Source organism: Littorina saxatilis, linkage group LG11 (assembly GCF_037325665.1).
Source record: "Littorina saxatilis isolate snail1 linkage group LG11, US_GU_Lsax_2.0, whole genome shotgun sequence".
NCBI classification, from domain to species: Eukaryota; Metazoa; Mollusca; class Gastropoda; order Littorinimorpha; family Littorinidae; genus Littorina; species Littorina saxatilis.
Genome location: NC_090255.1, coordinates 39,221,438 through 39,235,542, shown reverse-complemented (window position 1 = coordinate 39,235,542; position 14,105 = coordinate 39,221,438). Strand labels below are relative to the sequence as shown.

Below are 14,105 nucleotides of genomic sequence, written 5' to 3'. Positions count from 1 at the left end.
TATTTGATTTAACCAGAGTTCAAGATAATTTATCTCTGATGTGCCTTGGTAACATAATATATATTCACCCACATCAAAACACATGCAAGCCCCACAAAATCAATCCACATTTTAGGAACATGCATGTAGCTATTCCTATTGATAATAAAAACAAGTGTCACATTCATAAAAGTAAGTGTAAGGCATTGATTAATTAAGCCATGTATGGTATTACCTGAACCTGTCAAGTGCCTAAATAGATCATACATGTTCAAATAAAGGAATCACAGTTTAAGTAACAAAGTCATTATCACATTGATGATAATTTTATGTCAGTGTTTTAGCATTAAAAATATAAAAACAACAAATTGACAAACACTCACACACAGATGTTTGTACCAATTATGCATATGAAAACACAAACGTGCAAGCAAGCACACACACACAAACACACACACGCGCGCGCGCAGCCGGCGCATTGCCGGCGCATGCGTGCACACAACAGCTATAAAACATTGCAGGCTAGGACAACAAGAGAAGATGTTGCATCTCACTTAGTTTGACCATATGTAACCCTCCACCACGAAATGAGTCGCATGTCACCTCGCGCGGTTCTGCGCTAGGCTTAAAATAAGTCTGGGGGATGTCTGGTAACAGTGTGAGGGTCACCTTAGTCACAGGCTTATAACTCAAAAAGTGTTCGCTCTTTTCTAAAGCGGGTTTCACCACTGGATAGAGCATAAAAAGCTCTTCAGAAAAATGTAAAAATATGAAAATCACGCAAAGGTGACATGTGACTCATTCCGTGGTGGAGGGTCACATATTGAGTATCCAAACTAGTAAAAGCAGGGATAGGGGCAAATATTTAAGGCACTATTCTCAAAACCTGTACATATATCATTCAGTTTGAAAACACATTGGTAGCCCGTTTTAAGACCTCTAGACCCGGGTAGGAGCTGTAAAAGAGGATTGCACGAAAGTGATCATTTCCATCACACATCAAATGTATATCAAATGTCGTGTATGATCAGATCACACGCCATTTTCATCATTGCATATTTCAGAGTCACATAAAAAAAATACTCAAAGCCCATTTCGGTGCACATATATATATATTGACAGGTAACTACCTTCTCACAACATGTTTAAATGATTGTTGAAGCTTTTGTTTATAACAATATTTAAATCCATAAGCAATAACTAACCGTTAACCGTACTTTAAGCAAACAATATTAGATGTGCCAAATTAGGAAAAGTCCCCCAAACCATGTACAGATTGAGAGACACATTGGTCAACATTTAAAAATGAAAAAATGAAAAAACAAGAAAATTCTTTTGTAAGGCCTGAAAAAAATAGGTGTGGTTACGGTAACCCGACCTACCCTATTTTTAGGGCCCGACCCTATAACTTTTTATTACATTTGTCAAAAAACAAAAAAAACCGAGTGCAGAAAACGCAATGAAAGCGAAAGCGCTCGAGTCGCACACTTATTTCCCTGTCAAGTAGGTTTAATTTGTACACATTAAAAAAAAAGTTTAAAAAAACAAAGTGATTGCCTACCTTCCTACCCTATTTTTTTTGCGGCTATGTTATCTTAACCACACCTATTTTTTTTTTGGCCTAACAGTAACAAGAAAATTGAGAATAAAACAGTGTAGAGCCCCTAAGCTGCGAGGACACGTCCCAATTAAGAACACCAATTGGTTTCTTCTTCTTCTTGTCGATCACACTAGTTATACTGTCAGCCCAGACAGCGATACGAATGATGCTGTCTTCTCCAGGTCTTCCTGTCCTCCGTACAGCTTGCAGTGGAGGGAGACAGCAGTTGGCCACACGGTTTTTCTCAGGCTCTCAAGGATGGTGCATCGCTGAAGGATGTGTTCAGTGCTCTAGTCCTCTAGTCCACAGCTGCACGTAGGGGAGGGGACCAGCTTCATCTTTTGGGGCATGTGGGCATTTAGGCGGTTATGCCCAGTGCGGAGTCGCATCAGCACGACTTGTTCATGTCGCGTGAGGAGATGATAATCATCCTTCCGTTTCTGGGGCCTAAATTATTATTATTATTATTGTGATCATTTTTATGCGCCTAATCTAGATATAGCCCTAGGCGCTTACATATTAATTTCTGCCGTTTGAAATTGAATTTTTTACAGACAGACAGACAGACAAACAGACATTTTTTACACACAATATAAAACGCATTCACATCGGCCAGTGAAGCTCAGTAGCCTATTAGGCGAGCATTCACCTTTCACGGCCTTTATTCCAAGTCAAACGGGTATTTGGTGGACATTTTTATCTATGCCTATACAATTTTGCCAGGAAAGACCCTTTTGTCAATCGTGGGATCTTTAACGTGCACACCCCAATGTAGTGTACACTGCCTTGATGAGGGTTTTCTTCTCCATGAAGCTGACTAATTGGTTTAAACAGTGTCCTATTCTCATTCAATTGTTTAAAAAGCCGTAGAATTCAAAGTACAGTGGAACCCCTTTTAAGACCTACACAAATCTGAGAAAATCAGGTCTTAAAACGGAGGGAGTCTAAAATGGGAGTAAATTTACAGTGGTTATGAACAGAAAGTCTGAGAAAACAGGGTCTTAAAAGGGGGTTACACTGTACTTCATAATCCAGTGTCTAAAAATGTTTAGCTGGTCCTGATACAGTCCTCTCATGACAGGTACTGCTGTACAGTGCTACCTGCGAGCAAAAGGACATTCTTAGGACCAGCCAAAGGTGTCCCCACAATTTGCAGGTGGCCTGTCACAACAGGTATTTTTGAATCCAGTATACAGAAGGAAATCAAGAGGTGTCCTCTGTTAGGGTGTCCTCTCATCGGAAGGGCCTCGCATAACAGGTATCACTGTACCACACAAAGCCAACTCACTCCAAATAGTAGCCAGGCTGTCGAATTATAGTACATGCATGATTAACTATAGAAGCTGCATATACAGTGACAAAAAGCCTGAATGAGCTTGTGATCATTAACATGACATTTTAACCAGAAATGCATCTCTGATCCATGCTTGAGATCACATCAAATGAAAAACATTTCCATGCCTTAATTCCCAAGGTCTCTCCAAAACACAAATTGCACACACACCATCAATCCTCGTCATGATGCTGTTCTGACTGGTCCATGGCGGACGACTGTGGCGACCAGATGGCGACCTTGCCGTCTTTACTGCCAGCACCGGTCATGACGTAGCGACTCTCGGCGGCACACAGCGCTCTCACAGCATCGTCATGCGCCTTGATTGTCTTCCACAGCTTTCCCGTCGACTCCTTGTAGATGAATATCGTGCCGTCCTTCGTCCCAACCCAGATCTGCAAAATCATCGGTTTTAATGATTACAAGCTTCATTTTGTGTGTGTGGGTGAGTTTGTGTGTGTGGGTGAGTTTGTGTGTGTGAGTTTGTGTGAGTGTGTGTGCGTGCGTGTGTGTGTGCTTGTGTGTGCGTGCAATTAGAGGGTTTATGTGACTAAAGGTTTCTGTGTGTTCCAAGTCCCTTGACTTTGGCTGTTAACTCAAGGTTTCTTCTTCTTCATTCATGGGCTTAGACTCCCACGTTCACTCATGTTTTTAGTATGAGTAGATTTTTACGTGTATGACCGTTTTTACCTCGCCATTCAGGCAGCATTCGCCGATTTCGGAAGAGGCATGCTGGGTATTTTTGTGTTTCTATAACCCATTTAACTCTGACATGGATTACAGGATCTTTTCCGTGTGCATTTGGTTTTGTGCTCGTGTGTACACACGAAGGGGGTTAAGTCACTAGCAGCTCTGCACATAAGTTGACCTGGGAGATCGGGAAAATCTCCACTCTTAACCCACCAGGCGGCAGCGACCGGGATTCGAACTCACGACCTCCCGATTAGGAGGCCGACGTCATACCACCACGCCACTGCGCCCGCCTAACTCAGGGTTTAAAACGTGTGCATCAGTCTTTTTCCATTCGTGTGCATAGGATGGTACAATTCCCTCTGCTTAGAGTCTGCACTGAAGGTCGACTCCGGAAAATGTAAAACAATCCCTCACTATGGTGACAGCGACGAACTGGTTAGAACCTAAGTGAGCGACCGATTTAGCTATGAACCCACACTTTGTTTCTGATTTATACCTTGTCATCGATATGTCGCATGATGCTGATTCCGCCACAGTCTAAGTGAGTGACCGATTTAGCTGTGAACCCACTCCTTTGTTTCTGTTTATTACCTTGTCATCGATATGCCGCATGATGCTGATTCCACGACAGTCGAGCTGGTGCGTGACCTTCACCTTGGTTGTCTTCATGTCCCACACCACGATGGTCCCCGCGCGCCGACACCCTGCCCAGATCTGTCACATCAAATGTACAGGTCAAAGATGTCATCTCTCCACATTTCTCTCCAACTCACACACACCTCACCCCCACCCCTAAAATACACTCACACTCACTGACCCCTAACACACATCCCAAAACACATCTACATGGGTGGGACTAAAAAATGTCATGAATCCAGAGGATTTTTAAGGGGGGGTCTTGGGTCCCCCAAACGCTGAAGGATTTGTATAATTAACAACCAAAATAACGTCACCACAGACATTACGAATCCAGATTTCTGGCATATACTGGAAGAAGCCCACCCATGCATCTTCCAAATACACACACACACATCAACCCATACACACATCCCACCCCCTTCCTCACACAGATTAGCTCCCCCCCACACACGTCTCGCCCACACATACCCCCACACATGTCTCGCCCACACATACCCCCACACACGTCTCGCCCACACATACCCCCACACACATGTCTCGCCCACACTTACCCCCACACACCTGTCTTGCCCACACATACCCCCACACCTGTCTCGCCCACACATACCCCCACACACGTCTCGCCCACACATACCCCCACACATGTCTCACCCACACATACCCCCACACACATCTCACTCACACATACCCCGACACGTCTCACCCACACATACCCCCACACACGTCTCACCCACACATACCCCCACACACGTCCCACCCACACATACCCCCACACACGTCTCACTCACACATACCCCCACACATGTCTCACTCACACATACCCCCACACACATCTCACCCACACATACCCCCACACACGTCTCACCCACACATACCCCCACACACATCTCACCCACACATACCCCCACACACGTCTCACTCACACATACCCCCACACGTCTCACCCACACATACCCCCACACACGTCTCACCCACACATACCCCAACACACAAGTCTCGACAACACATACCCCCACACACGTCTCGCCCACACATACCCCCACCTACACATCTCTGATCCCTCCAACATCTCCCCCCCCCCATAACATACACATGGAAAAAAGCACTTACCTCATCTGTGAGCACCAGGAAGCAGTCGAGCTGTTCTGGTTTGTTGCTTGCCAGGCTGTCTTCCGGCCGATACTGAAACGTCTGCAGATGATTGCCCTCCAGGTCCACCACCAGAATGCTCTCCCATGTGCCTGCCGGAATAGTTGGGTCAAATAATAATAATAAACAAATGTGAGTACAGTGGAACCTCCCTTTTAAGACCCCCCAATTTAAGACCCCCCAATTTAAGACCCCCCAATTTAAGACCCCCAATTTAAGACCCCCTCCTTTTCCGAGAACAGACTACTTTCAATTCAGTAGGCGGGCGACTATCCTCAACCCGGCGGGTCCCCAGGTGGCGGATAGGGGAACGGCCCCCAGATATGGGGTCCAGCTGCGAATATAGAATAAGCAGTCCCGGACCAACTAGCGGTGTCTCTACCAGGACGGGGTGGGTTGGCAGATGGCACTGACTACCCTATAAATGCCCTACGTGTCCGATGACGGTTACACCATGCAGGTAAGAGCCGCATTAAAAGCTCTAGCCCCGGGGTGGGACCCCCAGTAAGAAATCCCCTGTGTGTTCCCAGGGTTAGGTTTTTGAGCCAAGAACTAAGGGCGGGGTAACCCTGAACAAAACCTAAGGGCTGAAGTCGGAGGATCTGGGCCAACAGGTGCACCCCAGCCACAGATCCACGCAAAAACGCAAAATGAAATGTCGGCGAACGACAAGAAAATGAAGAAGACCTTCAAAATTCTGAAAAAATTCAGGCTTTTTCAGGGAGAGAGCCTTCACATTGGCAGCCACTGGTTGGTCCGGTGTCAGAATAATGTGACTGGGTGAGACACGAAGCCTGTGCTGCGACTTCTGTCTTGTGTGTGGCGCACGTTAAATGTCAAAGCAGCACCGCCCTGATATGGCCCTTCGTGGTCAGCTGGGCGTTAAGCAAACAAACAAACAAACAAACAAACATTGGCAGCCACTGTCAAAGGAATCTGAAAAATTGGGGTCTTAATGTCAGAGATGGCAGAAACGTTTTGTCCAATAATGCTTTGGGGGTTCTCAGCATTGTTAGGTACTTTAAACACCATAGAATCATTGTGTGATATCGTTTTGTCCAATAATGCTTAGGGGGTTCTCAGCATTGTTAGGTACTTTAAACACCATAGAATCATTGTGTGATATCGTTTTGTCCAATAATGCTTAGGGGGTTCTCAGCATTGTTAGGTACTTTAAACACCATAGAATCATTGTGTGATATCGTTTTGTCCAATAATGCTTAGGGGGTTCTCAGCATTGTTAGGTACTTTAAACACCATAGAATCATTGTGTGATATCGTTTTGTCAATGTCTACCGCTTTCTTGCAATAAAATGATCATTCTCAAAGTATCTTTATTAACATTTGACACCATGCATTTTAAAAACTTTTGAGGTGGGGAGGGCAGGGGAGGGTGGAAGCAGGAATAAGCATGCTGATTTTAGATGGAGGTCCCACTATAATAATGCATTGCTTTTCTATAGCCTCAATACCAAAAGTAGCACTTTACAATAAGAAGGCCAATCAAGAGGCGAAGCCTTCAAGGCTCACGTAAGAAATAGACAAACAGTAACACAAACTCAATCACTCTGTCACACATACACACCCACACACACAGTAAGCTTAGGTGACACTGTGCAAGAAAGAGAGACACTAGATCTAGATCTGTCTGTCTGCATGTAGCCTACTTACAGGGACACGACTGCCAAATAGTCTCGGCCCGCTCAAAATAACAATGACCGAGACCACACACACCACGCGAGAGAGAAAGACTACAGGGAGGCATGCCGTCATGATGCATTAATTGACGTCAAACACTTTTGACCGTGACGTAATCTTATGCGAGCTTTATCCATAGTCTTGGATAACCACTCACACATAGACTCGGAAATGTTAAAGTTTCTACCACAGACATACACACACACGCACACACACACGCACAAACGCACAGACAGACAAAGTTACGATCGCATAGGCTACACTTCGTGAGCCAAAAATGCTTCTTAAAGGGTCAATCAATAGGAAAATGTGTGATAACTACACTGTATAACCACACCAAAGCTGCCTGTTTCTGAGATGCAGGAATCGATCGAAACATAGCGAACATATCTTAGCTGCTTTCGTACAAAAATAGCCAAAATATCGAAAGTGGAATTTCCTACTAGATACGAATAATAGTTCATCCTATTTCTAGAGTGCATATATCCTGCTCAGAGCGCCGTACAATCACTGAAAAAAAACCACACACACAACAACATAACAATTGCTAACAGTGCATTCTTACACATATCAATTCATAAAATATTGCACTATATATACATTATAACATGCACACTCACTCACTCACACACACTCACTCCCACACACACACACACATGCACACACTCACAAAACACACACACACATGTACACAAAGCACACACACACACACACACACACACATACACACACACACACACACACACACACACACACACACACACACACTGTATAACTGTTTAAAAGTAGGGATGACTCACCACACCACAACTGAGCATCGCTCAGATACAGGGAGCGAATAAAACCTTCACGCAGCAAACTGAAGTTACACATGATGGTAAGCGTCTGGACCTCCCACTTAATGATGCTGCCGTCCACACTGGCGCTGAACGCAAACCTGATAATACGTACACCATGCACACCATTATTGGTTATAATGACCCCATAAATAACACACTACAAAATCCATTCTTCTTCTTCTTCGTTCATGGGCTTAGACTCCCACGTTCACTCATGTTTTAAGCACGAGTGGATTTTTACGTGTATGACCATTTTTACCCCGCCATTCAGGCAGCATACGCCGATTTCGGGGGAAGCATGTAGGGTATTTTCGTGTTTCTATAACCCACCGAACTCTGACTTGGATTACAGGATCTTTTCTGTGCGCACTTGGTCTTGTGCTTGCGTTTACACACGCAGGGGGTTAAGTCACTAAGCAGGTCTGTACATAAGTTGACCTGGGAGATCGGAAAAATCTCCACTCTTAACCCACCAGGCGGCAGCGGCCAGGATCCGAACTCGCATTAACATGTGCACAACCACTGAACATTTATCACAATGAAAAGTCCAAATTTTTCTCATGGTGATACACACGTACATGTACAACCATCTACGTTGGCATTGAATGCAAACCTGATAAAGCAGACATCATTACATGTATCACCTATCAACTACACAAACAAATATAAAATAAACGCAACAATATACATAAATCCAAAAACAAATTGACTGCCAACGTTCCAAATTTCAGAATAAAAAAACAAGAAAGGTAAGTTGTTGGAACGTTTGATTAGACAAAACAAAACGTAACTTTCACAGATATTTGGACCAATTCTCGCATTGAGGTCAGGCATTGCACGTTTAAGAGAGAGTCAAAAGAATTGTCTTGTGTGAGTGGTTTTTTGTTGTTGTTGTTGTTGTGGTAAACAGACCTGTTTACCCTAAACCCGAGGCAAGAGTACTTTCTCAAAAAGTTGAGTGTATTTTTCAAAAAGTTGGTGTACTTTGCAAGCAAAGCCATATGGGCTAGGGAAAATGTACGCGTGGGTGCAAACGTGTTTGTGTAAGAATAGCATGTCTTGTGAACACCTTCAGAATTTAACTCCTTCCAATACAACAGGGATAAAACAATTTTATTTACCTGTCAGTTTATAGCATTATAACCAGTGTCTTCCAAACAGATTGATAATGAAAAGATGAAGTTCGTGAAATAACATCCGTCTGCGGTTGACAGTGGCAAGTTCATTTTTACAATCATCTCAAAAAACATTGCTTCAGGATTTGCTTTGCGGGAATGAACTTCATAATTCCTTGGCAGCTTTCAGCGGATTTCTTTGCAGCAACCTTGTCCAGGTGAGTTTTGGAAATGCCGCAGTGTCGTTCGATGTCATATTTCCCAGTATGGGCAACGGAGAATTCTGATTTACAATACGTGCAGTGTGCATGACTTTTTCCCATAGTAGACTCCACAATTCCTGGCTCTTTCTTATATTTCTCCAAGAAAATCTGCTGCTTCTGCTGTTTAGACTTGGTACAGTACGTCATCCGAAACTGACACATTTTACCGCTTCATTTTGCCACGATTGTCCAGACGATCGCACGTGCCAACAACTGAACCTTAAGACTCGCTGTCATGGTTATCTCCCTTCGACCGAAACCAGTATCAGTTGTACCATCCCGTAATCAGCACACCAACACCGGAAAACGTATTCTAGACTTTTTCTTATGCGTATTTTGTGCGTGTGTCGCGTATTTGAGTACCGATAATAATTTGGCGTACAAAATACGCCCAAATCGTACTGGTAAACAGGTCTGTGTAAATGTTATTTTGTGTAAGTTATACCTCAAATTTTAAGGCTTACCGTCCATTCTCTGTGACAACCATATCGGTCACGAGATCTTGATGTTCGGTGAGAATCTTGTCGCAGGTGATGGTGGCGGTGTCGATGATGAAGATTCCTTGAGACCCCGCCCACACCTGCGTCTCTCCAACCGCAACAAGACATGCCTCAACGCACACACAAAGACAGGAGATAAGACAAGGTACACTATTCCAGCCTAATATGAAATCTCTCTCTCTCTCTTTCCCCTCTCCCTCCACCCCCACCTCTCTCTGTCTCTCTCTGTCTCTCTCTGTCTCTGTCTCTTTCTCTCTAACTGCTGAAGAGACAATAAACAATAACAACCTATGCCTCTCTCTCTCTGTCTCTGTCTCTCTCTCTCTCACTCTCTCTTTTGTCTCTGTCTGTCTCTCTCTCTCCCCTGTCTCTATCTCTCTCTCCTCCTCTCTCTGTCTGTCTGTCTCTCTCCTCTTTCTGTTCTCTCTTTTTCTCTCACTCTTTTTCTCTCTCTCTCTGTCTGTCTGTCTGTCTCTCTCTCTCTCCCTCCCTCCCTCCCTCCCTCCCTCCCTCCCTCCCTCCCTCCCTCCCTCCCTCCCTCCCTCCCTCCCTCCCTCCCTCCCTCCCTCCCTCCGTCTCCCTCTCCCTGTCTCTCTCTGCCTGGCGTACTGTCAAACATACCACTGTGCTCTTGGTCTGAACGAAAGTTTTTTCCAGTGTCCAGTTGGTGGCGTCAAAGACCTTGACCTTGCCGTCTCCCATGCCGCACCACAGGCGAGGGGGCACACTGCTTTCATACGCGTGTGTCGCTGTTGATGAATAATATAAGATGTTTGGTGGCTTGTTGACAGACCAGCTTTTTTGTTGGTCCAAGGGGACCATATCGTCTTTTGTTTCATCTTTATCGACCAAGGCCGAAGGCCGCGGTTGATAAATATAAGACAAAAGGCGATATGCTCCCCGAGGACCAACAACAAAATGCTGGTCTGACAACAAGCTACCAAACATCGTTTTTGTCATCATTTTGGTTGTGCAACAAAATGCACAATAACCCACAGGGAGACGAATTCTTAGAATCCAACTCCGGGCCACAAAGCATCGTCACAGAAGCACGAGATAACACGTCAAACTTGTATGTGACGTCAAACGTAGCTTGTTGACGCTTTTCTTCCAGTCTGAAAATGTACAGAGCTGCGATCATACCTGTTAATTCAGCAAGTTGCAAATTGACCATGAGTCGCCGCGGTAATTATCAACATTGATTGGGCCTTTGAGAGTGAATGCTTACAATCGTTGTCCTCGGAAACACAAATCCAAAGCCACGATGGTTCCACACATCAAACAATCAGCCTGATTGGCTTTTACTTTGACAATCCACGTTTCACATGAAAGCTCAAACCCATTCACCACCTCGAGTTATTGCATGGGGAACATGAGATTTATTTACCAGGTGTTTGTGAATGAAAACTCGTGAAAATGATGACAATACACATTACTTGCATTGTGGACAACAATATGACATTTTACACAGATCAAGACAGCCATATTTGTTCTCTTGGACAGCGCTTGAGGTTGAAATGAATAACGACTGTCCAGATCTGTGTCAAATATATTATTTTCGTCAGCAATACAATTAACATTTATTTATCAATTGATTTTTAGTTAGAATTCTTTTTTTTTTTAACGATTGAACGCAAACAGGCATTTTTTCGGGATAAACTGTACCAGTAAATTCAAATTATCCCTAACTGAAGTCTGCAATGCACTAATGGCCGGGTTTAACGTGTTGACTAAAGTCTCTAAACTCAGTTCCTGCATACTGACTCAGAAGGTATCCTTTCATGCCGTCGCGATATAACCTTGAACAGTTGAAAACGACGTTAAACACCAAATAAAGAAAGAAAGAAAGATCCTTTCATGGGAGGTGTCCTCTCATCCAGGGTTTGTACAGAGTTTTATCAGATTTTCTGTTCATGGCCTCTGTAAATTTACCTCCATTTTAAGACTCCCGAAAGTTCAAGCTGGCGCCATCACCAACCTGTGCCTGCGGTCAAGAAGACCAAACAGCGGAACACATCTTACAGCGATGTCCCTTACTAGATGAGGAACGAAAAGAAGTGTGGCCGTCACCAACTCCCTTGCAGACCAAACTATACAGCATTCGACAGGAGTTGGAGAAAACGACAACATTAATCACCAGTGCTGGACTGATCGTGTAACCTGCGAACGCCAAGAAGAAGAAGAAGACAGGAGTTGGAGAAAACGACAACATTTATCACCAGTGCTGGACTGATCGTGTAACCTGCGAACGCCAAGAAGAAGAAGAAGACAGGAGTTGGAGAAAACGACAACATTTATCACCAGTGCTGGACTGATCGTGTAACCTGCGAACGCCAAGAAGAAGAAGTCTCCCTGTTTCAAGACCTTTGTTTGTTTGTTTGTTTGTTTGTTTGTTTGCTTAACGCCCAGCCGACCACGAAGGGCCATATCAGGGTGGTGCTGCTTTGACATATAACGTGCGCCACACACAAGACAGAAGTCGCAGCACAGGCTGCATGTCTCACCCAGTCACATTATTCTGACACCGGACCAACCAGTCCTAGCACTAACCCCATAATGCCAGACGCCAGGCGGAGCAGCCACTAGATTGCCAATTTTAAAGTCTTAGGTATGACCCGGCCGGGGTTCAAACCCACGACCTTCCGGTCACGGGGCGGACGCCTTACCACTAGACCAACCGTGCCGGTCTTTCAAGACCTGATTTTCTCAGATTTGTGAAGGTCTTAATGGGGGGGGGGGGGGGGGGGGGGGAGGGGGGTTCCACTGTACCACTGTAATAATCCTGAAAATGTTGCTCACAGCCTGGCGTGTAGAGCAGAACTTCGACGGTCTTCCTCGTGCGCTGTCAGACGTTCTGCTTATAGCCTTTGTAAATTAACATCCATTTTAAGACTCCCTCCTTTTTTGGACCCGATTTTGTCAGATTCTTGAAGGTCTTAAAAGGGGGTTCCACTGTAGCACTGCACTAATCATGCTCACAGCCTGGCGTGTAGAGCAGAACCTCGATGGTCTTCCACTCGTGCTGTCCATGATTTTGTACTTGTTTATTTGAGAATTGTTTAATGAATTTTGTTGTAAGGCGCTTTGAACTACAGCAGTCCCTCTCATGAACGGACACCCTTGGGCCATAGCAAAACTGTCCGTACATTGCAGGTGTCCGTTCACGGGAGGGGTGACCACACACCCCCTCCCCCATACACTCACACAGAAACACACTTACAAAGTAACAACAGGATTGAGTTTATGCTAATCACTTCTTGTGGCTACTAAACAATAACAATAAACTCCTAATACTTCTTTAAACTTTCTGTAAAAATGATTTGTATGAAAAGTGTTGAAAAGAAGAGATAAAATAAATCCTCAAGGCAGTGAACACACTCATCATGCACTGACATACGAAAGCAGCCACACAAACACAGCACAGAGGAGCGTGTGCAGATGCTTTACAAGAATAAGCTTGAAAACCAGTTTGAATAAATAGCAGCAGATAAAGCTGCATGTCATAATCATGTAATTTATTTTCTTCTTGTCTGGCTTTATTGACTGCATGCCGATCATGTGGCATGGCAGTGACTTTTCACTCTTCAGTCGGAAATACACTGTACATAACACAGCTAGCTCCCACTCTCCATCACTAATGCCTACCCCAAGCCGTGACAACTGATGCTTGGAAATTGTGTGGAAGAGTACACCTCTCTATTTTTCTCCAATGCTCTTCCTGCTGACATGCAGTGACACCGGACACCCCACAGAGTTTAGCCAGCTACCCCTCCACCCCCCCACCCCTCTCCCTCTCTCTCACTCCCTCCAGCCATGTACTGTTTGGGGCTGTGCCAAGAGAGGCCAGCTGCACTGTTCACTCAGAGCAAAACCAGTTGACTGTGTGTTTGACAAAGCAAGACAACTGAAGGGTTCACAGATTAGGCAATCGACTCACTGGTCAATGAAAGAGGTTACACACATATCCACACGATGCTGAGAACTGTGGCCGGTTTTTCATTCTCTTTCGCTCAGGACCTTCATCGACTGTGGTTTCTGTTGTTTACGTCCAACAGACAAGAATAAAGAGCACAGTGCAGTTTCATGTTGGCATCTTCGTAGGTACTCCACTCCTGACCAAAACTACTCCCCCCCCCCCCCCTCCTGATGCTGATGGGTACACGTGCACTCAAGTTATCAGTGACTGTCATCACGCCATTGCGGCTGTGATCTTTGTACCAAGAGCCGGACTGCTCTGTTATCGATTTTGTTGTGGTGAAAATTTGACATGGTCTGTCCGTACATTGGAGGTATGACC

The 14,105-nt window shown here is 44.8% G+C and overlaps 1 protein-coding gene across 1 annotated transcript in view; it reads right to left on the bottom strand.

Moving 5' to 3' along the window:
• Positions 1-791: 791 nt before the first annotated feature.
• LOC138980439 (DENN domain-containing protein 3-like) overlaps positions 792-14,105 on the bottom strand; it is a 52,922-nt gene continuing 39,608 nt past the window's right edge. The window contains exons 22-27 of the mRNA XM_070353320.1: positions 10,430-10,551; positions 9,773-9,918; positions 7,892-8,028; positions 5,355-5,485; positions 4,197-4,319; positions 792-3,307 (exon numbers count right to left, since the gene is read on the bottom strand). Of these exons, the coding sequence (XP_070209421.1) occupies positions 3,086-3,307; positions 4,197-4,319; positions 5,355-5,485; positions 7,892-8,028; positions 9,773-9,918; positions 10,430-10,551 (881 nt within the window). The 3' untranslated portion in view covers positions 792-3,085. The remainder of the gene's footprint in view (positions 3,308-4,196; positions 4,320-5,354; positions 5,486-7,891; positions 8,029-9,772; positions 9,919-10,429; positions 10,552-14,105) is intronic.